At 42.6% G+C, this 22,783-nt stretch overlaps 1 protein-coding gene and 1 pseudogene across 2 annotated transcripts in view; both read right to left on the bottom strand.

Annotated features, from left to right (window-relative positions):
• LOC307055643 (centrosomal protein of 78 kDa-like) overlaps nucleotides 1–14,200 on the bottom strand; it is a 27,690-nt pseudogene extending 13,490 nt beyond the window's left edge. Inside the window, exons 1-9 of the transcript in view lie at nucleotides 14,177–14,200; nucleotides 13,780–13,852; nucleotides 12,613–12,722; nucleotides 10,207–10,381; nucleotides 8,095–8,208; nucleotides 5,992–6,105; nucleotides 2,993–3,187; nucleotides 1,755–1,804; nucleotides 211–341 (exon numbers count right to left, since the gene is read on the bottom strand). The product of the transcript in view is annotated as a centrosomal protein of 78 kDa-like (transcript). The remainder of the gene's footprint in view (nucleotides 1–210; nucleotides 342–1,754; nucleotides 1,805–2,992; nucleotides 3,188–5,991; nucleotides 6,106–8,094; nucleotides 8,209–10,206; nucleotides 10,382–12,612; nucleotides 12,723–13,779; nucleotides 13,853–14,176) is intronic.
• LOC307055467 (BCL-6 corepressor-like) overlaps nucleotides 14,052–22,783 on the bottom strand; it is a 42,666-nt gene continuing 33,934 nt past the window's right edge. Inside the window, 5 exon segments of the mRNA XM_079707704.1 lie at nucleotides 14,052–14,544; nucleotides 15,975–16,131; nucleotides 16,290–16,367; nucleotides 16,811–16,956; nucleotides 18,107–18,273. Of these exon segments, the coding sequence (XP_079563830.1) occupies nucleotides 14,292–14,544; nucleotides 15,975–16,131; nucleotides 16,290–16,367; nucleotides 16,811–16,956; nucleotides 18,107–18,273 (801 nt within the window). The 3' untranslated portion in view covers nucleotides 14,052–14,291.

Genomic DNA, 22,783 nt, shown 5'->3' on the forward strand with positions numbered 1-22,783 from the left:
AAATATATTACTAACGACATGTTTTGATTTTAGTTTCTTAGAGTTCAAATGTCCACCATTCACCTTGGTCTAAGCTTAAGGAACCATTCAAGGGGATACAATGCAGGTGGGAGGAGAAAACAGAACCCTCACACAAGCTGTGCTGTGTTGCAATCAGCCTTCCGTTTGAAAAATAATCTTCTCTATAGCTTTAAAGTGATAACTCTGTACCTGCAATGCTTCTTGTTTCAAACGGATTTTCTCTGGCTCTTCCTGAACACGTTCTGAGGAATCATTGACCTCTTCGATTTCTGAGGAGGAAGGACTCTCTACTCTCACAGTCACAGGAAATTCTGATGGACCTGAGTGTCACAAGAAGAAGATAGGAAACCACAGAGTTGTTAAACTAAAGTGCAAAAAAAGAAGACAAGATTGTATAAAAAACAACACAAGCCAGATACCAAATATCCAAATATTAGAGGACACTTAACAAAAGTGATCTGAGGTATCATTATTTATAAATGTCTCTCACTGCTCTTTAGTGTAAAACAGGCAATGACTAAGTAAAAGTACAGTAACTTATTTTTGCTATGTTACTGTACAGACCTCTGTTGTACGTGGTTAGGATTAGTAATGGGAATTGCCCATATTATTTTATTAAGTTTCTTTCACAGAAGCCAAGTGAAGATCCAAGGTAAACATTTTTTCTCAGATCAACTTTATACTGCAAATGAAAAATTTATTCTTCACCATCAGACAAAAACAGTCTGGAAGAAAATGTAGTTTTTCAGAGGAAAATACATCAGTAAAGGGACTGATGAATAATCAGAAAGTCAACATATCTAAGCTGTGAATAATAGACATTAGAATTTTAAAAAATAAATCACATACACATACACAACTAAAACTGACCCATCAAAAATTTCATCTTCTCACCACCCTTAAGCCAAAACTAGGGCAACAATTCTCCCAGCAAGCTTCACTGCCACTGCAATGTTGTTCAATAGGGCATTTCCAAACATTTAAAAACTGACCTGGCCACAACCCCATAAAAGTCTACAGATCATAAAGAACTGTGCTGGGATTACATAACCACGCAGAAGACAAGTCACTAGGACATAATTTTGACAACAAGCAGCAAACCCTGCAGCATAGGAAAACCCTAACAGGAGAACAAGGTGCACACCCCTCTCTCTGGGAATGCAAGGCCAGGACTGACACCCAAGATGCTCTTCTCTCAACCTCAGCAGTGGTGCCTTTCACAGAGCAACTATGCAGTCTCCCAAGACCACTGGGAAGGAGAATCTGATACTGACAGTATTAGCTTGCCACGAGGCCATAAGCGAGGGAATGTGTGTGGCCTTGGTGAGAGAGCAGAGGTTTGGGAGATGTTGCTTTATATTGGCTTTCAGATCAGGAATTTGTACATATAGCCCGCAAACAACGTTTCTTGAAAACATGTGAACATTCTTGAGTATGACAGCTCCATGTGAGGGGTCAGAAATGGCAGTCAAGTTCGTTTCACTGGGTAACAGCTGATTTGCGGACTGGAAAACAGGCTTCCTTGTTTACAGACATAGCCACAAGGCTGCCAGTTGTGTGCCAAATCCACACAACTACACAGTTGCATTGGGAGAGCGACCAAACATGTTTTACATGGATTTATTTCAGAGAGGGAAATGCTTCTTGTAAGGCTCTGTCAGTTTAAAAAGCAAGAAGAATGACCATCCACCTTTCCCAATTCAAGCCCTATATATCGTAAATATGATAGCTACACACCACCAACTGATTACATACATCAGGAGCTTTGATGAATGGAAAGCCCCTAAAGAGATATCAACAAAACGAAGTTAGATCTTCATGTAAATACATCACCAGTTAAACCCAGTTAATACAACTATTTAGTATTATGTACAGTATCCATACAGAATTGTGTATAAAAATAAATAAGCTCAAAACAAGGACCTGGAGGGCTCTGCTACGGAGAAAACAGAACAGAGTTCAGCCTACTGGCTTGGTAATAACTCTCTGAACTGCTGAGAGGCCCCTTCAGCTCCTATGTTCAGGATGGTTGAGATTTCAGTCTCTCTTCTTTAAATGGTGATATTAATCGTTCTCTAATTTACCCCCCTGTGTGACGAGGATGGACCTGCGATTAAGTGTCTCAGGAAGAAGACAGGAAACCACAGAGCTGTGAAACTCAAGTGCAAACACTGGGGATTCAACACTATAGTTTATGCAACAGCAATTCACATTACCATTTGCAAAAAAGTAGTCGGTTGTCCAGTGGGGATTAGAAACATCCATTTAACATGAGCAACTGAACAGATATTTTACACAGTAACTACTTCAAGTACTATTTAAAATCAATTCTTTGTTTTCTTAAGCAATTGTTAATCCCCAATTTCGTGATTACTGCCAAGTAAGTCACCTGAAGATCATCTAGAGCCATCTATTTCACTTAGCAAGCCTAAAGCTATAATTCAACCATTTTATTTACTGTTCTGTGACAAAAATTACTATGAACAGCTATCCCCTGGATAAGAAATCAGGTAATGCTAGTTTGACTCACTAAATCTGATTTACTGAGTTAATAAGCCAGTTGATTTAGAATAGGTCTAATGCATATTTTTCATGCATTCTGCATTAAACTATTTCCCATGCCTAAAATGTCTTTTTTCCCATTCGTACGTATCCAAATTCCTACTTCTGTGCTGTAGGGCTTCGCTCAACTACACCTGCCTTTAATCAAACTTTTCTCACATGCACAATTGGTGATCATTTTAGTCTCCTCAAGACTCCCACGGAGTTACCTCTGTTGTGACACTTGAGAAACAACTTGAAACTCCCAATTACTTTTAATTTTTCTTCCTTAGAGGGCTCATTAGGCAGAAGCCATGTGTGAGTTACCTTTTTTCCTCTACACAAAGCACCAGAGACCACCCACATAATACAAGGTCCAAAATAAAGAACTCTAAATGACTGAAAAAGACAGGGAATGCAAACAGGTTACCTGTTGCTTTTTGCACTTTCTGCAGGACACAATGGCCGGAAACCAGACACTCCAGGTGGTAGCGGTTCAGGAGGGCAACATTCTTTACCAGCAGAGTGTTTCCTTCCATTACTTACAGGCTTCTTTGAGGCCAAGACTACGTTTGACAAAGCATGAAAAGAAGGAATCAAGATGCACCAAAGGTCTACAGAGCAACTGTCACACGTGCACACGTCGAAAGGAATCAAAAAGGCACTTGACAATGATGCCAAGCCCATTAAAAAGAGGATCGGTTTTGTACAAAGATTGTACATAAGCCAGCATTTTTAAAAAATATAAGTTCTCTACAGTAACAAGTTCTTTTAACTAAAACAAAAGTATTGAGATGTGCAGAAATGCAAAAATAAAGTTTAAAAAAAAATCCCAAAGTATGATACATTTTATGTATCATGCAGAAACACTCAAGTTTCCTGAATCTTAGAACACCTTTGGCATTTCAGAATCTCAAGGACACAGAAACACAGATATACCCATGACTTCTGCCAAACAGAATCTTCAGAAGTAGACCAAAAGTTAAATTGAAGATGAATTTTTCTATGTAAAAACAATACAAGTTATAAGGCTGCAAGTTGCTGGGGGGTAGGTGAGTCAATTTCACCCTCCTATAAGCCTGTCAACCTTCACTGCTCCTTTGATTTCATATAGAAAACACACAAAAAAACAAATGAAACCCACTGGATGAAAGAGTGAAATGTGGAGACTTACCCTATATTTCAGTAGTAAAGAGGCAAGTATCTTTATATGAAACATTTGGTTGCAAACACTAGACCTACGTGTTAATATTTTACTTAGAACAAGCCATATATTAAAATTCACATTTAAATATTTAATTTGAACTTACTGAAAACAAACATCATAGGTTAAAATGGTTATATTTATCCTTCAAAGCTACTATATTTTGTTATTTTATTTATTTATTTTAATAGACCTTGATTGGAGTATAATTGCTTCACAATTCTGTGTTAGTTTCTGTTACACAACAAAGCGAATCAGCCATATGCATACACATGTCCCCATATCCCACCCTCTTGAGCCTCCCTCCCACCCTCCCTATCCCACCCCTCTAGGTCATCGCAAAGCACCAGGCTGATCTCCCTGTGCTATGCTGCTGCTTTCTACTATATTTTAGCAGCATTAGGATGCAGGGTAAAATGGAGTGTATGCGGTAATACAGGACAAATATTTCATAGAGTGTAGCTTATTGATAATCACCACACGATCCTCTGTGATTTACATGCCTCTTAAAAATATATAGGAGCTCAGTTCATTTTGTGCTATTTTATTGTGTTTTTTAACTTAATTGCCATCAAAAAAAATGTTTGTATGCATATGGTTTGTATGTGTATACCCTTCCTTTACTTTCAGAAACTAATGCAAATACATTTGTATTAAAATTTTTTAAAATTACACTTTTCTTGTTAGGAGATTAAAAAATTTCTAATAAAAGTTCCCATCTTTTATTAGGCATACATAAGTACAATATAAATGTGACACAATTCACACCATTATTTCACCCCTATACTCACCTGGATCTAGGTATATACCCAGATACTGATTTGGCTTACCTCTATGTCTCCAAATAACTGAGGCAAATACAAAAAAAAGCCCAAGAAATAAAATTACTCTTAAAACAGCTCAATGAGCTTGTATACTTCAGTTACATTTCCACTTTGTTTAATCATGCTAACTAAAAAAAAATGTTTAACTGTTCTCATTCCGTGATGCCCTATTATTCTGTACAAATTTTACAGAATTCCTAATATGTTTGACATATACATGTTTTATTTATATATATTTCCATTTCTAATATCATAGCAAAAGTCAATGTAGCTATTTTAAGAATGCTTTACATATGATATAAATTTTTAATAATATCTAATTAGTGTGATATCACAAATCTTAACTTCTTTGAATGTACTATTTGATTATTAAAATATCACTCTCTTGAAATAACAATTGGCAGACGATCATAAGCTTTTTTTTGACTTCATAAACACTCTTAACAACTTATTTAATACACTATTGTCCAAGCAAGTTGATGAATAGAGAATCAAAAACATACAACTTTAAGTAGAAAAAAAAAGCTGTATTTATGAAGATGTTTACAATAGTTTATTCGAGGTTATTTCCAATTTTTCACCAATTTAAAAAATTGACCTACTCAATGAAACCTTGTGAATGCAATGTTAAAGTATAACTATGAATCACAGAATTTAAATTTAGTATGAAAAGAATGGCAAATTATATTGAAGCTATGTGGAATTATGTTTATAGACAGCAGAAAGAGAAAATTAAAATGTAAATATTGCTTGATAGGATAATGGGATTAGAGGTGGTCTTTTAAATTTTTCATTTTTATGCTAATACAATACCTTTATAAAACCCAAAAATCTTCAAACAACACATTTTTTAAAAATTGTGGTAAACGACACAAAACAGAAAATTTATAATTTTAACCATTTTAAAGTGGACCGTTCAGTGATATGAAGTCAACAAAGTTTTAAAACTTTCAGAGGGCACCTGAATAAAAGATGTGTTGTCCACTGGTGATTTTAATGTATCTGGTATATAACTAAAGTCACCACAAAACTCTTTCTGGGAAATTGGCAGATCATAAACATAAAAAATTTATTTTGCTTTTTATTAAACCTTATTGTTTTGCTGTTTCAAAATTCAAATTTACTCACAAGAAAGAGTCAGTTTCATATTACATTTGGTTTCACAAATGCTGCTCCTGCTATTCATTCTTATCACCAAAAAAAAAAGACTATTTGTGACTAACGATAATATGTTACAGAAAATAAAAAGTTAAAAGGTTTTCAGTCTGCATATCTGGGAACCTAAATTAAAGCATTACACAACATTTTCAAAAACAGAAAAGCCATTTGATTTGACTAAAATCTTAGTTTTAAGATGGCAGAAAGTACCTTGATAATTTTCTTTTAAGAAAGAAAGAAAACCAAGCCATTAAAGAGAAATTCTTCCGAGAGAACTGAAACATGTTATATACCTCTGACTTGGCACTCCTTCCACCTGGAGAACTTTTTTGGTAACTGTTTTCATCACAGAATGATCTAAAGTAAAATGAATTGAAATTAGAGTAATTATTTTCCAATGAGTGGCTATTTCCATTTAAAACCAAAAGCCAACTAATTATTGCTTTTCCCATACATTTAAATATGAAATCTACATTATATAATTATACACTTATTTCCCCCTTTGTGTATTCTAATTTCTTCCTCAGAAACCTAAGATGCCATCTTGCAGACTGCCCACAGTGGCTACTATTTTGGCAGCAGCAAAGGTCAACTTTAAATATTTTGCATCTAAAGTGGCTTTGGATACCTTTGGATACAAAGTACAGTCTGAGCACCGTCCAGATGCTTAGATACATAAAGAGCATCTAAGATATCAAACCAGGGCATCCAAGATAACAAACCAAGTCCTGATATTCCCTCAAAAGCTGCTCCTCCCATCAGCCCCCTTCTTCTAAGTGATACTACCCAGTTGCACACATAATCATCAACGACTTGTCTCCTTGGTACTATTTCCTTCATACCTCACATCTATCTGCAGGTCTTGATAGCTACACCCTCAAAACACAACCTGAATTCAACCACTTTTCACTTGCTGCAAACTTCCAACCTAACCTAGGCCATAAACATCTCTTATTTGGAGCACTGTGATAGTCTCCTAACTGGTCTCCCTGTTCCTCTTCTTTTTTTTTTTTTTTTATTGCGGTACACGGGCCTCTCACTGTTGTGGCCTCTCCCGTTGCGGAGCACAGGCTCCGGACGCGCAGGCTCAGCGGCCATGGCTCACGGGCCCAGTCGCTCCGCGGCATGTGGGATCTTCCCGGACCGGGGCACGAACCCGCGTCCCCTGCATCGGCAGGCGGATTCTCAACCACTGCGCCACCAGGGAAGCCCCCTGTTCCTCTTCTTGATCCTCCCAAGTCCCTTCTCTATACCAGGTCACCTTATTCAGATACGATTTGGATCATGCCTTGTTCCAGTTCAAACCCCTCTACTCATTTAGAATAATCCACATCTTTACTCTGGCCTTCAAGACTTTACAAGAGCAGACTCCTGGCTAGCTCCTTGACCTCATGTCATACCACACTCTTCTTCACTCGGTACTCTGCCCAGATTGGCCTCCTTGCTTTTCCTTAAATACTCTACCCACCTACATGCCTACATACTCATTGCCTCCTTGTCCTGGAATGTGCTTACTCCACATCTTCCATGGCTTGCTCCTCTCTTCATTCAGGTCTCCGTTCAAATGCCCCTTCTCCAGTGAAGCTGTCCCCTAACAAACCTATCCAATGGAGTCCTACCTGCTCTCCCTCACTCTCCTTACATTAAGATAGTTTTGCACTTCCTACTCTCTAAAATTATATTACTTCTCTGTTTACTCATTTCTATCGGATCTCCTTCACTAGAATGTAAGCTCCATGAGGGCAAGACTTTTGTCTGTCTGGTTCACTGCTTTATCCCTAGTCCCTAAACCCGTATCTGGCACACAGAAGATGATTACAAAATTACTTGTGAATCTGACAAATGAATAAAGTACTCCTGGCAAGAATTCAGAGGTTGCACAGGAAAGAAATAATGCTCTTGGTGGAAGCAGGCTTAGTATCTAGGTTCACCTCTATTCAGAGTAGAGATAAGAAAAATTTACAAGTATAATTCACTTTAATTAGTACATTAGCTGCTAAAAACATAAGGGAAGTGCAACACTAGAAAAGTACAGTTGAAGCTTGAACAACATGGGCTTGAACCTCGCGGGTCCACTGACACACGCATAGTTTTCAGTACATATGTACTATCGTCCTACATGATCCAAGGTTGGTTGAATCCACAGATGTGGAACCACTGACTATAAACTTATACCCAGATCTTCAACTGCGTAGGAGTCGACACCCCTAACCCCACGTTGTTCAAGGGCCAACTGGATATGATGAGGAAAGTTAAACACATTAAGTTTTAAAAAACTGTCAATACCTGAACAAATTCTTTTTGTTTTGCTATGTGTTCATCAATTTAAAAAAAGTGACCACATACCAACAAGCAGATTTTTTCTTATATCCAGAACGAGCAGAGTTCTGTTGGTTTCAAGGGCCTTTAGTAAAGCCTTTGCTCCTTCACTGGTGAGGCCGCACTGCTGCAGGTCAAGTGCTTTCGATGAAACACAAAAGGTCACTTGCTAACTCTACAGATTTAACATATAGACAACTCTCATTTTCTCACGTGTGGAAGAGTCCTGCACAAGACAAGTCATGGCAGGTTTGTAATTTGGGGTATGGAAAAAAACAGAAACATATACGCACACACATAATGCATAATCCAATTTAAAAACCTCTTCTTGGATGTGCAATGATAACCCTGGCTTTAGTACCAATAAATCAGACAACATATTTTACAATTACAGAACTGAAGAATAACTGTATATAACCTATGAGCAAAAAGCATCACAAAATGAATCTCAGTTCATAATTAGCAAGGGCGGCAGGGGCATGTAAACCTCACAAGCAAAACCTGGTGGAGCTCAGAAATGCACTGCATTCTTTTGATCATGATCTTCAGCTCCAAATCACACTTGAAACTAGTTCAAAGGGGAAAACAAAATAGAAGAAATGTAATAACTGTTAGTTTTAGAGGAAAAAAAGACAAGTCTAAGAGGATACAAATAATAAAAACTTTCAACAATGTGTGAATAGAGAATACATACTAAAAACCTATCATGAAAGTATGATGGTCAAGAACCCTCGCAGTAAAAGGTCAGACAAAAACCAGAAAAACTGATCATGAATTCTAGTAGTTCTGGGGCTGAACAACCTATTCATTTAAACCAAAGGGATCATCACTAAAGCACAAGTATTAAAAACGATTACATGAAAGGAAACTATCATGAGTCTTTCGTTTAAGTGTTGTGTGGACCATCACATTAAAATAACTGGAGTCTTTCAACACCCCCATGACACACAGAAATAGCAAGTCAGACATACGGATCTGACAGGATGTGATACAACCCTTACAAACTCTCACTACAGAAGAATGGACACAGGGTATAATTAACCAAATAGCCAAATTAATACAAACAGCCAGTAAACTGCACCAGTCAATCAAATGAATACAAAATAAAACAAAATGTGGTTATTCTCCTATCAGATGAAGCCAAGATTCTGTAAGAAAAGCCTTTAAATAATGTCTATACCCTTTGGATCCAACAATTCTCTTTCTAAGAATTTAACCCAAAGAAATAGTCAGAGATATAGGTAAGGATATATATCAGAGTACTATTTGTAACTGAAAAACTGGACAAAGCTTATATACAAGAATGGATAAGCTATGTGCACTGTGCCATATTCATATAATGGAATACTGAACAATCACAAAAAATGATGTAGGAGATGAAAATTTACTGACTTGCTAAAATGCTCATACTAAATTAATTGAAAAAAGTTATAAAATTTGGAGTAATCCCACTTGCATAGAAAATGGAGAGGTACTCATTTTTGTAGTTTTACATTTTTTTACAAGTGCTACAGGCCAGTGTTTGTGAGAAGCAGGCTTCACATCTACTGTTGGGGTGGACTACAAATTGGCATAGCCTTTCTGGGTGGTAATTTGGCCATGTGTATCAAATGTCTTAAAAATATGTCACAGTCATTCCACTTGTAGTACCTTATTCTACAGAAGTAATCCCGATGGACACAGAGATGTATATACAACGTATTCACATTGTTTCTGACAGGGAAAAGCAAACTGTCTAAATAGAATTGCAAAGAATTGATTAAACTATGGGACATCAATACGACGCAATACTACATGATACATCATTAAGTGAAAAAAGCAGGAATATGAAATAGCAAGTATACTACAATTCTACTTTTGTAATCCCTAAGTGTACATATGTATTTCTAGAAAAAAAAAGAAAGTATATACACCAAAATGAACAGTGATTATATCTGGGTATTAAAATTATAGGTAATTGTTCTCTTGTTACTCTGTATTTTCTATAAAGGATATATGCAACTCTTAGAGAAAGTTTAAAAGCAAAATAAAAGCTATCAGTACAATGAGGCTTTAAAAAAATCCTATCACAATAGTATCATGCCAAAAGCTAAGCATATTTCATATTAAAAATTCAATATTTTCAATTTTAGAATTTCCCTCTAAGCCATAAATCCTCACTAAGAGATTCTGCCAAAGCACTTGCACCCAGGTCACCAATGAGCGTGTTGCAGTTCAGAGTGATGCGCCTCAAACCAGCTATGCAGTCAAGATCAGGTCTCCTGGAATGAAGACTCTCAGCCCAGGTTTCTTCATGCCTTCTGGTAGTCGGATACTTCAAAGATTTAATGGGATGAAATTAAGATGCTTGAATAAGGAAACAGGGTGTGCCTGAGTATGGCTTATTATGTCAGAGATTTACACACACACACAGATCAAGCATATATGCCAGGAGCATCAACCTGAGAAATTCAATAGTCACTTCTGGTTTACGAGTCCAGTGAGTGACCCAGATTCTGCTCGGTCAGTGATTAGATTCTAGCCACTGCATTTCCTGTTTCTGAACACTTATGTAAAGTTGGACAACTCAATTACAGTCTATGAATTATTTTCCTTATCTTCTAAGTCAGGGAATTGGTTCTAAATTCTATCTTTGCTGAGGCCCTATATTTCATCATCCTGTCCTCCAATGGCCTCCAAACACCTGACTGGGCAAACCATAAGCAAACTTTTTAATATGCATCTTATTTATTAACAAATTATATACACAAAGTTCCATACATATAATTTATGTACATGATAAACTACACAGATTTTTTAAAATAATACAAAGGTAAAAATGTTCTAATATTTTCTTTTCCTAACTCCTAAGGCATTATTTTATTTTACTTATTTTTTATAAAGATTTATTTACTTATTTGTTTGTTTGTTTGTTTGGCTGTGCCGGGTCTTTAGTTGCAGCATGCCGGATCTTTTAGTTGTGGCATGTGGGCTCTTAGTTATGGCAGGCACGTGGGATCTAGTTCCTTGAGCAGGGATCGAACCCAAGCCCCCTACATTGGGAGCACATAGTGTTAACTGCTGGACCGCCAGGGAAGTCTCAAGCATTATTTTAAAAACTATATTTACAAAATGTCTCTCACCTGCTACCTAGGGTGTGCACACCAGCTTTAGAGGCCTGGACTCTGCAGAGCCAGTTTGATGTGACTTGGGAAAATAATGGTTTGACATTTAAGCAAAAGTGCTGTCTTGAAGACATTCAATTCTTTATATTCATAAAGTAAATTTTGGTAACAGGGAACACTGACTGTAAATGAAAAAAGTCTTATTACATTCCTGAAAAAGTAAAAGACTCAAAGTGCCTTTGTTACTCTAAAAGGAAAATCATTCGTGTCATTTTTCTATTAACAATAACTTATTAAAGTTCCAAGCAGAAACAACAGCAATCACTTACACAGTGCTTAGTATGTGCCAGGCACTATTTATACAAATAAGTGCATTTAAATCTCATAATGAGGCATAGAGGTTAAGTGATTTGCCCATGGTCACTAGCTATGAAATGGGAGAAAGGGAATTTGAACCTAGGCCATTTGGCTTCCGCACCCAAGTTCCTGACTGTTTTCTACCTCAGGGGTCAATGGACTTGCCCTGTATAGGCTCAAAGAAGTTTTCACTTTTTAAAATCTAAATTTAAACATTTCCAGATTTGTGGGCTATACAGTTCCTGTTGCAACTACTCTGCCCCACTGGTGTAGGGTGAAAGGAGCCATAACTACCATGTAAACAACAGGTGCGACTATGTTCCAGAAAAACTTCCTTTACAAAGCCAGGCGACGGGCTGGATCTGGCCCACCAGCCAGAGTTTACCTATCCCTGATCTGCACCATCAAACTATTAAAAAGCCTCATGTCAAATTATTAACTAACTTTAGGCCTAAATACAGTCATTATAACCACTGTAAAGTTGTTAAGGCATTATTTTAAAAACTGTATTTACAAATTGCTGATGTACTGACTTTTATTAGTTTAAAAACTACAACAGCTAATAAACACTTGATTCATTTAAGTCTTGAAGACTAGAATGGCATAGTTTCTTCACAGTATTACAATAAAAGTTTTCAGTAAAAAAACATACATAAAAGTATTATTAGGTATTATATATTAAATCTCTTATTTCTAAAATTAAGTGGACTATCATTACTAAATGGTAGAATCCCAAACTGAAAACTGGTCATATTCTTTCAGCAAAATGAAAGCTGCGCTCACATGTATCAAAAGACAAAAATTAGGGCTTCCCTGGTGGCGCAGTGGTTGAGAGTCCGCCTGACAATGCAGGGGACATGGGTTCGTGCCCCGGTCCAGGAAGATCCCACATGCCGCGGAGGGGCTAGGCCCGTGAGCCATGGCCGCTGAGCCTGCGCGTCCAGAGCCTGTGCTCCGCAACGGGAGAGGCCACAACAGTACCACACACACACAGAAAAAAGACAAAAATTAACTGCCTTCTGTATCAATATATTAATGTGTTTCAATCACATATGTTTTCATGAAAGTTTAAACATAAAATCACCTTTAAGATCTAGGCCATGTGATGTGCTCCTTGCCATGTCAGAATATACCCCGTGACGTTTACTTAACTTGTCTTAAGTGTGATAGAATTCTTTATACCTTGACAAATAACTAAAAGGAAAAAAAAAAAAAACCCCACACACAATAAGATGAAGAGCCTATACATTTGTCAATCTTGACTTATTTGCTTTTCTTGAGTCAGTTGGAAGTTTATAGCCACATTCTCAAAATCATTAACTACAATCTTCCCAAACAGGTAATTGACGAACAGATGCATTCTAAAACTTGTCAGTAACAAAGTGCTATTCCAGTTTACAGCAACAGTTTAATTCTATTTAGATACTAAAACTGAATACACTGAATACTGCAAACTTGATTCCCAACCACTCAGCAAAGTATTACATACCTTTTCAGATATAGGGAAAAAAAGAAAAAAGAGAAAAAGCATACGATTCTTCCTATTTTCATTTCCAAAGATACATCCCAATCTTAATGATCAATCAGAGATTTAAACGTCAACTATAAACCCAGTATACTGCTGCTATGCAGTGTACTAGAGCAATAGAAGAGAGAGGACCTCAAACCCTCTGTTCCCTCAAATTCAAAGGCAGGCTTCCTGACCCCTCCAGACCACTACTGGACACAGGGAAGGCACACTAATGTTTCAGGACCCCAACCAACAGTCACCTGCTTTGTGATTACTTCCATGACACACCCTCACCAACACCACTGAGTTTGCTGCTCCTACGGGACGTTACATGTATTTCCTATTTTAACACATACCACAGTGCATCATAATTATGATTGCAGATAGATGATCTAACAATTGAAAGAGAATGATGACTTTTTTGCTCTTTACATCTTGCTATTTCCCGTCCCATAATATTTCTTGAAGCGAAACCATAAAATATAGACAAACACAAAAAACAGAAAATATACAAAACGTGTGCTTTGCACCTTAACGCAAACTTAAGTAAAATTAGTTCTGACAGTATCCAGCATGACAAACTTCCATGGTACAAATGAGAATGGACCAAGGTTTGAGCAGGTACAGGAGACAATCCAGGCATGAACACCACCAAGGAAAGGTAGACAGGAAGTAACATGGTGTGTAGGAAATCACGAGACCAGTCTGATGGGAAGAGACTTAAACAAGACTGAAACTCACTTTCTAAACCTCCATCTCCAACTGGAGAATTCGCAGGACACAGGTGCACCAAAGTGGCCAATTTATTCAATCCCTTTAATATGGAGGAAGAGTTTAAAATTTTACTGGTTTAATTTGCCCCAAAAGCAACTCTCAACAGTTATGGCCTCTGTCGTCGGAGCTTTGTATGAAATTAAGTCAAAGTGTGGAGCTCCTTGGCCTTTTTTTTTTCTCCTTAAAAAAGAAAAGAAACAATTGTTCCGAGTAAAAACAAACATATTCCAAAGCATGTGTACATTGAAAAGTAAAGAAACTTTATTAACAACTTCATAAAAACTGACTTAAAATTTTAAAAAGAAAAAAACATGTTTTGAAGCCCTTCCGACTGGAGTCGTGTCTCATAGTGTCCTTTCTTTACAGAAATAGTCGTATTATGACACATATGCACAAGGATTAACACCATGACACACTGTACACGGCGGGCCCCAGCGAGCTCACCAGTCGTCGTCTGAGTCCAGGTCTCTGGGGAGGATTCACTCCACGGATGAGCCCAGCAGAGTCTGAAGCTCGTTCGTGAACTCCACCAGATCTAAGAGCTCCTTACTTTCTGGATTACAGGACTCTAGGTCTTTGGGGCAAGAGAATAAGAGACTTGCTGACACTTGCCGGCAGAACTCGGCCTCCGCGATGGTGACAATTTCCACATTTGGGAAATTGCAGCGGAATATGCAGGAGGACATTTGCAGTTTCTTGAGCAGGTCTGAGAGCAACAGCCAGTTACGAGGCCTACACCAGAGAAAGGACAGTGGTTTGAGTTTCCGGCAAAATTAGAGGCGCTCCCAACTATGAACTACCCGTCTCCTGGCGGTGAAAGGGCCTGCTACTTCCACTTTGATTACCCCACCCCCACCCCACTTCTCACTGTCCTTAGAAGATCTACTTCTTCTTTTTTTTTTTTTTTTAAATTTTATTTATTTATTTATTTTCGGCTGCACTGGGCCTGTTGCGGCGCACAGGCTTTCTCTAGTTGTGGCTCGCGGGCTCTAGAGCGCAGGCTCAGTAGCTGTGGCGCACGGGCTTAGTTGCTCCGTGGCATGTGGGATCTTCCCGGACCAGGGCTCGAACCTGTGTCCCCTGAACTGGCAGGCGGATCCTTAACCACTGTGCCACCAGGGAAGCCCGGAAGATCTACTTCTAGCAGGGGAACTCTGGACTCATGTGCATGTGTTAAGAGACCACCTAGGGCGGATCAGCCAACTTAGACAAAAGCAGGAGCAGCGCCCCTGAACGAGCCTCGTTGCAGGCCACCCCAGTGCTGCCTTGGCTCTGGTCACAACTCAGGTCACCCCTCTCCAAGTAAGTGCACCCCGTTCTAGTCACTGGGGAAAACCAGTCTGTATGCCAACCCAAGGGAGATGGCAAACACCTCTTTGACCTCTCCTCTCCTCCGGCCCTCACGGAGAGAGCATGAGAAACACTCGAGGTCACCTGGCTTTCCTTTCCTTTCCCACACCTCCAACCCGCCCCTCAATGCTGCCGGGAGTGAGGCTTTTTCGAGAAGGGAGGTGGTACAATCCTTCCTGATACCCTGCCACGCTTTATGATCTCTATCCCGAATACAGTGTCACCACAAAGGCAGACACGTTCCCAGCCTCAGAGTCCAAGGAGGATGCTACTCCTTAAGCACCGGGGTCAACACACAGCAGAGCAAGGTCTCCTGATGTGTTCACTCCGAAGGGCTGGTCATGGGGCACAGTGGCCCGACCGTGGGGACAAGACTCGATCTAAGCAAATCTGAAGACACATAAGATGCCAGGTGCCACATACGGCTTTCTCTAATCTTATACGAGAAGAGGGTACACATCAGTATCGTCCCGTGGACCTCACGCGCCTTGGAAGGCCCCTATGGTAGCCGTTTGGGGAGGATCCCTTCCCCAAGAGTTTAGTGACTGAAACTGTGCAATTGCAGTCGCTGACTCCCGTGTCCTTTGGGCTCTAGGGGTGTGTTCCAATGAGGGCAGTTGGCTGGGGAGCCCTCCCACCCCCCAAACTTTTCTGGAAAAGTTCCACTGCATTATGTGAGGTCGGTGGACACTTGGTGAGGAATTCACTCACCCCCCAACCCATCCACCCTCATCTGCTGAAGGGGACTTCTAACTCCTGCCACCCCACAGAGCAGCTGGGCTGGCTCTCGACCACACGCTGGCCACGCTCACCCCTCAGCGACGGACACCTGGACGTTATAACACGGCAAAAGGGGGTCTTCGGAAAATTCAGATTCCAATAGGTCACCATAGGCCTCGTTGCTGCCATCCTGGTCCTCTGGTCCTGGGGGATTTGCTAAAACATCGTAACCACTTTCATCATCTGGTTCTAAACGGGGGGGCAAACAAGAGAGAGGTCAGTAAGCTGGAGCAAGATTCCAGCTGTTCGCCAAAAAGGACCCTGGAAAAATTCTTTCCCAAGCAAGTCCTGCTCACAGCACCACCCCCACCTCCACAAGCCCAACTGAAACGAACAAGGCTGCTCACCACACACACAGCTGCCAGAGAACTCCGAAGAGCAACCGGGACTACCATCGTCAGGAGCCTGCAGGTTATTTAAACAGTCTGGAGAGAGAGACGGGGAGAGAGAGAGAGAGAGAGAGAGAGAAACAAGATAACGCCTGCTGGTAAGAGGCAAATGCTGCTGGAGTTCGGGAACATCTCACGCTGGGGCTGGTGTCACCTCCTGATAAGTCCCACTGCACACGCCTCCAGGTATCTGACTGAAACCTCCCCACGCGTCCACCCGCCTTCCTGAGGGACTGCCCGCCTCACCACCCCAGCCTTCCGAACAAAAGCTGGCCTGGCTAGCTAAGAGTTTTCCAGCCCCCCACCTCGCAAAACTCAAAGTATGTATCTCTTCTTTGACAGACTAACGTTGGGCCGCTTTTCCCAGTAAAGGGTCACTTAGAGTAAACGGGGGGTGGGGGTAGGGGGAACCCAGGTGAAAGGCTGTGAAGTCACCGTCTAGATGCTTGAACAAGACCATGTCTTGACCTCTGCTGTACCTGTTAAGAACTTCTCCAGAAGTTCGCTGTGGTTCACTTTCTTGATGGTTCTACCTGAGTATGTAGCCAGGGTAGGATCAGCACCGTAGGAGAGGAGCAAGCGGACAATTTCGAGATGATCATTCTTGACAGCATCGTGGAGAGGCCTAGGAGAGGTGCGGGGGATTACACCCGTGCACGCGACGCTTGCTTCTAAGGACACGGGGCAAAATCGAGCGTGTGCGGCCAAGCCTCAGAGGCGCGCTATTTCACCGAGGAGGTGAGTGTACGGTCGCTGCGACAAATTACTCTGTTATTTCAACACATAACCCTTTACGGGACAGGTGAAGGGACCATCTCAGGCTTAATTCTTCAATGCACATCTCTCTTAATGCATGGCCCAAGGAGGAACTCAGGCCACGATGAAAACGTTTCCAATGAACTTAAATAGTGACAGACTGTAAGAAGGTAACGTACGGCGGGGTGGGGGGAAGAACCCCAGCACCACGGAAGCAGATACGACAAGCCATTGTTACACCATTACAAACAAAACCCAAAAAGTGCAGTTTGTAAAAGAAACTAGGGGCAAAGCGGAACCTCTCCTGAAACCAACTTGGAGATGCGTGATCAACCCTCTCGCCCAGAAGCAGTCGACAGGCAGGGCGAGTTCTCAGGAGGATACAGAGCCCTCCTGCCCGTGTCCGCTGGGGTCAGGAACACTGTCCGCAGTCCCATCCAGAAAGGATGCTATTTGGAAACCATGAACCACCAAATACCTTACGGTTTTGCTAATTTTATGACTGTCAGGAAAGCCCCAGTGCCCTGCCTCGTGGTGGCATCCCAGGTACAACCAGGAAGATGCTTGGGCTGACTCAGACCTGGGCCTCTGGCCAATAAACCAAGGTCAAGGACAGAGTGGGGGCCAGGCCCGGGGATGTGGGTGGACACGGCAGGTCCTATCAAGCCAGTTGCCACTGGACCTGTCTGTGCTCCTGCAACTTTCAACTCACATATATGTTCAAGATTGAGATTCAACAGACGCTGGTGAAGAGTCCAGGGTCTTAAAAGAGAACACCCCTGATTATTCATGCAGGCTCAACATTTTCAGGGACTTCTGTCCATAAGAGCGTCACAGAGTTTTAAAGTTCTATGTAAATTTGCCAGAAAGATCTGTCCGATTCCATTCTAGAGAACTCCGCCATTAGTGTGCTTACAAGGCACTCACTCTCCATCTTTCCTTCTGGGGTTCCCCGCACACCCTGAGAACCACTGCCTATGCCCCAGCAGGGCCAGGCCAAGAGCAAGACCGCCACTGACCCGGTTCCATCCTGGGCACTGCAGTTGACATTGGCGCCATATTCAAGGAGGTGTCGTACGATGTTGAGCCGACCTCTTGCACAAGCCTCGTGCAGGGCACAGTAACCCGCGTTGTCGCGGTGGTTCACATCACAAATCTTGTTCTCCAGGCAGTACAAGACCACTTCCTATGGGGAGAGGAGAGGAGAGGAGAGGAGATACCATCAGACACCATACAGTGAACCTTGTAAGCGTGACCTCCCCATAGCTTGGCGGTGCCCACTTTCAAAGGCATACATCCTTGGGGCCAAAAGCCCACCATGGCGCGGGCAGGCGGCAGGCATCCTGGTGGGGGGCGAGAGTGCGTGAGAAGGGCTTGGAGATGCAGACAGTGTTGTCTAAGGCTCTGCTGCACCAGTGGCCTGGCCATGGGCAAGTTACCCTTGAACTTCTCCAAGCTTCCACAGGGCTGCTGAGAGGACGCATTCGGATAGCGATTCGGATAGCGATGAAAGCCCTCAGCCCAGGGGCCGACATGACCAGTACAGAGGTGTCACGGCTGCTAACATCTTAGATGACACATTGCCAAGCACAGACCATTCTCACTTGATGGGTCTGTTCAGTCAGTGGCAGTGGACGATAACACAAGTTTAGATAAAAGTATGGATGACCAACACTTAAAGAGAGCTTAAATCAGCCAGAGAACATTCCCCAGCTTAGAGAAGCAGGGACACCCAGGTCAGCTACATCCTCGCACCCCTTGTTAAGACCCCAAATCAGACCCTGGGCCTCAGATGCTCTTGTCTGTACGTTAAGTGGAGTTAAAGAGAAGCTCTCTCCCTCCATCCTCGAGGAATGACACAAAATGCCTCCAATAACCCCACCCTCTATTTTGCCTCACTCCACCCTCTCGAGTAAATATGAAAATTTTAGACTGATTCTGCCCCAAGTTAATGACAGGAACCTGATACACCACAGGCTGCAACCTCCACATTTCAAGAATCAAATAAAACGTTCACCCCCGCCCCCGGAGATGTTCTGTGTCAACACTGTGCATTAGAGTCACTGTTATTAACCTTATTTCTTTGGCTTGTTAAAATATTAATATGAACCACTCTCAGTAAGCAGAGCAGGAATTTATTCAATGTTTTATTACCTTAAGAAAGTTTTCAGACACATCGAAAGCATTTGCCACCAGAAAACACGTTATACTGTTTATACTGGGTAAGTCGTGCCCAGCAGAGAGCCGTCAGGTTCTGAGAGCTGGGAGTAGGCAGAACGTGCATGTGGCCTAAAACATGGTCTGCAGGGTAAGGGGGGATGGGATGGGGTCAGAACAGGCCTCCTTGTGACATCTCTCAGGTAACTCATCTGTTAAACCTAAAACGGGGGTCATTCTAGCCGCCCATAAGTGCGAGATGGGTTCTGTAAAACCTTTTATGCCCTTTGGAGGACACGCCAATCAAAGGTGACCACTCACTTGGGAGCGAACTAGAATGTTCCATTTGCTTACCACGTGAACCCAATGGGGCATGCTGGTAAACCTGGCCATCGGTGCCCTGTTACTTCAGGTCACTGCAGCAGCTCCCTTCCAAAACAAGAGGAGGAAGAGAAAAGGCACACCCACGAATGCGTTTCTCCGTTTACATCCCAACCTGCCAGAAAGCCCACAATCCTCTGGGCTCCCAGGCCACCTGCCCCGAGCCCTGGTATCCAGGATACCGCATGAAGCTGCTGCTCTTTTAGCAGGCCCTCACTAGCCAGACTTGAGTGGACGGCTGCAAGCTAATGAGTTGTGTGCCCCAGCCAGGGAGAGGCCCTGTCACATGGCTCTGGGATCAGGTCTGAACGCCACCAACTGCTGTGCACACATCAATTTACTCAACCCAGGGTTTATTTGCTGTGACAATCATGGCCTTCACCTGGAAACCTTCATCACTACTAGGGCAGATTCAAGGGTACCTAGAAATGAAAGGCCGTCCAAGCTGATGGGTAAGTCAACTCTCTTCTCCTGGAAGATGGTAGCAAAGGCAGCAGTAGCCCCACGGCCAGGTCAGACTTTTTGCCACAGGCTGTCCTAACTCAACCACGTTGATCCCACTATTTACACAGTGCTTCTCATTTCCCCAGATGAGGACGTCTTCTGTCACCCATAGGAACCCAGGAGATAGCAGGAAAGGAAGGTAGTACTATCCTCATTCAACACTTGCAAACTGAGGCCCAGAGATATTAAACCCCAAGTTCAATTTACATGAAGTACTAGACCTATAACTCAGGTCTTTGGTACCTGGTCAGCTGGGAAGATTCAAAAGGCCCAAGAGGGCCCCAGTTAGAGGGATGCAATCCAGCTGTGACGAGCATCCCACAGGCCTTCTCTGTTGGGGGTCAAGTGGGCTAACTACACTCTCCTAGCTAGGAGGGTGAAGGCCTCTAAATGGATGGCAACCATCGCCACCAACACTTTCTCTAACTGAAAGGTGAAGAGGCGGGGCGAGTCTGTCGACGCAACACATTCCTTGGTTTCTTTTCTCCGCTAGAAATAAACGGGAGTGTCTGAAGGGCAGCCCAGCCATTCCCGAGCAAAGTCAAACTGCTTTTGTCGGACAGCTCTCTGTTCAGCGGCTATAAGCCGAATGCCATTACCCGCAAAATGTAACCATAAAGGCCATAAGCCCGCCGTTGTTAGTTAATTAAATGCCTCATTAACTTTTTAAAAAACATGACTTATTCAATTCATAGAAAATTTAACCATCACCGCTAAAGGCACAAGCATGTGGTTGCACACTGGCGTTTTAGCCTAAGAAATAGAAGCCTTTTTCCCAGGAGGGAAAGGTTTGAGGTCTTTGACCACGCAAGTGATCTATTTAACGCGGATCTGAAGCCAGAGTGTGTTTCTAAACTTCCAGAACCAGATTATCATGACATAAAGCTCAGACAGCCTTTATACTGCACATGGTATCTTTGGCTAAGCAGAAGAAAATAACCAAGAATGCTGAAGACAAAACTTCAGGAAAACCCTCCCAAACCACACCCTTATCTGGTTAAGGAAACTGTCCTTCAATTTTAAAAGGTTTAAGCTGCCGCATCTCCCAACTGGGCCATCATCCCAACATTTAACATTCTGCCCAGAGAAATCCCAGAAAGTTGGATTCAAAGTTGAAAGCGTTCATCTACTTGTCACAATGTTCAGCATCAACACTGGTGATCTGTGGAATCTACATATTGAAATTTACATTTGAAGAAAAAAACAAATCCGACCCTAAACATTCCCAAGGCTTCCTGTGCAATCAAAGGCCAGGTAGCCTAAAAAAGTATGGATCAAGTGCCCCTTGGTCCAGGCCTCAGAGCCACCAAACCAAAATGGAAACTGTCTTAGAGGACCAACGAGGGTCTTTTGACGTCTCTGGTCCCAAAGGGAGGCTGCTGGAAATGATGCCAAGTTCACAGGTGGGGCTCGGAGCCCCGCCCTCCACGGCGGGTGCAGCAGCACCCCGCCCCCCATCTCCAGCATTTGCTGGAAGCGGGAGTCTACTTTCTCAACCCTAACCCAAAAGTTGGGGTTAGGGGTCTCCCCCCCACCTCCAGCGTTTGCTGGAAGCAAGGAGACTATCTTCTCAACCACGGGGGGTCTAGCTCAACACTATGTGCAACATCTGCTCTGTCCTCCTAGGCGCCCGCTCTCAGCTCTTGGGAAACCAACTGGGTGCTCCTTGGACTTCACCTGCAAGTAACTGCGCTAACTCCCAGAAAGTGCTCTCTAGCTAATGGAGAGGTCTCCAAGAGACGTGTAGATATAAACAACAGCACATTCAACCCACAACAACAACAACAAAACACCCCCAAACTAAGCATAGCCCTAGTGCTTCCAACTTCCCACCCACAGTCATGACTTAGGGCCAAGGCAGGCACACTTCCAAGGGCTCACGGCACTATGGACCGGGGTGGGGGGACACGACGGGAGACGGGGTACAGGGGCACAGAGCTGGCTGAGGGTGTGGGCGCCAGGGCTCTGGGCCAGCCTGGGTCCTGCCACCCCAGTGCTCAGCCACACCTCCACGCTCAGCCTGCTGAACCGCGTTTTACTGTCACCATTCAACTCCCAGAGGGCTGATGCCAGCACAGAAAAATGCCTTTGCCCTATGGGCTATTACATCACAATTGCTACTGACAAGTATGGTGGGGGAACTGCACAGGGCAGAGAGAGTCATCTGTCTCACAGAGGTTTTGAACTGTAAAAAGGGCAATTCCAGTGTGAGCCAGTCTTGCTGAGGAGCATAGTGGGCTGTGGAGCACTTCTGGATTGCTACCTGTACGGGTATCAGCTAACCCCTCTGAGGCTCAGTTTCCTCATCCGAGAGTGGGCTAGTACTCGTTACTCCCAAGTGAAGATGTTAAAAGGGTGAAAGGAGTTACTACAGATCACACGGGCTTAGGCAGACATCAGCTATCTTTCTATGTTGCTCTAGCAATAGAGGCTATCACTGTCATCAGCCGTGCTGGGTTGGGATACAGCAGTGTGGACAGGGAGTTTTGGGCAAGGCTCAAGCCCTGCTCCCCGCCCATCAGCCCTCGGCTCCCATGCCCTCTCAGAAAGAGACTGCTCAGGTCTGCCCCACTCCCACCCCTACTCTGCACAGACACTTCCCACCCGCTACCCCACAGGGGCATCACTCTGCCCCAAACAGCACAAGTTAGTAG

Source organism: Hyperoodon ampullatus (genome assembly GCF_949752795.1).
Source record: "Hyperoodon ampullatus genome assembly, chromosome: 7".
Taxonomy (NCBI): Eukaryota; Metazoa; Chordata; class Mammalia; order Artiodactyla; family Ziphiidae; genus Hyperoodon; species Hyperoodon ampullatus.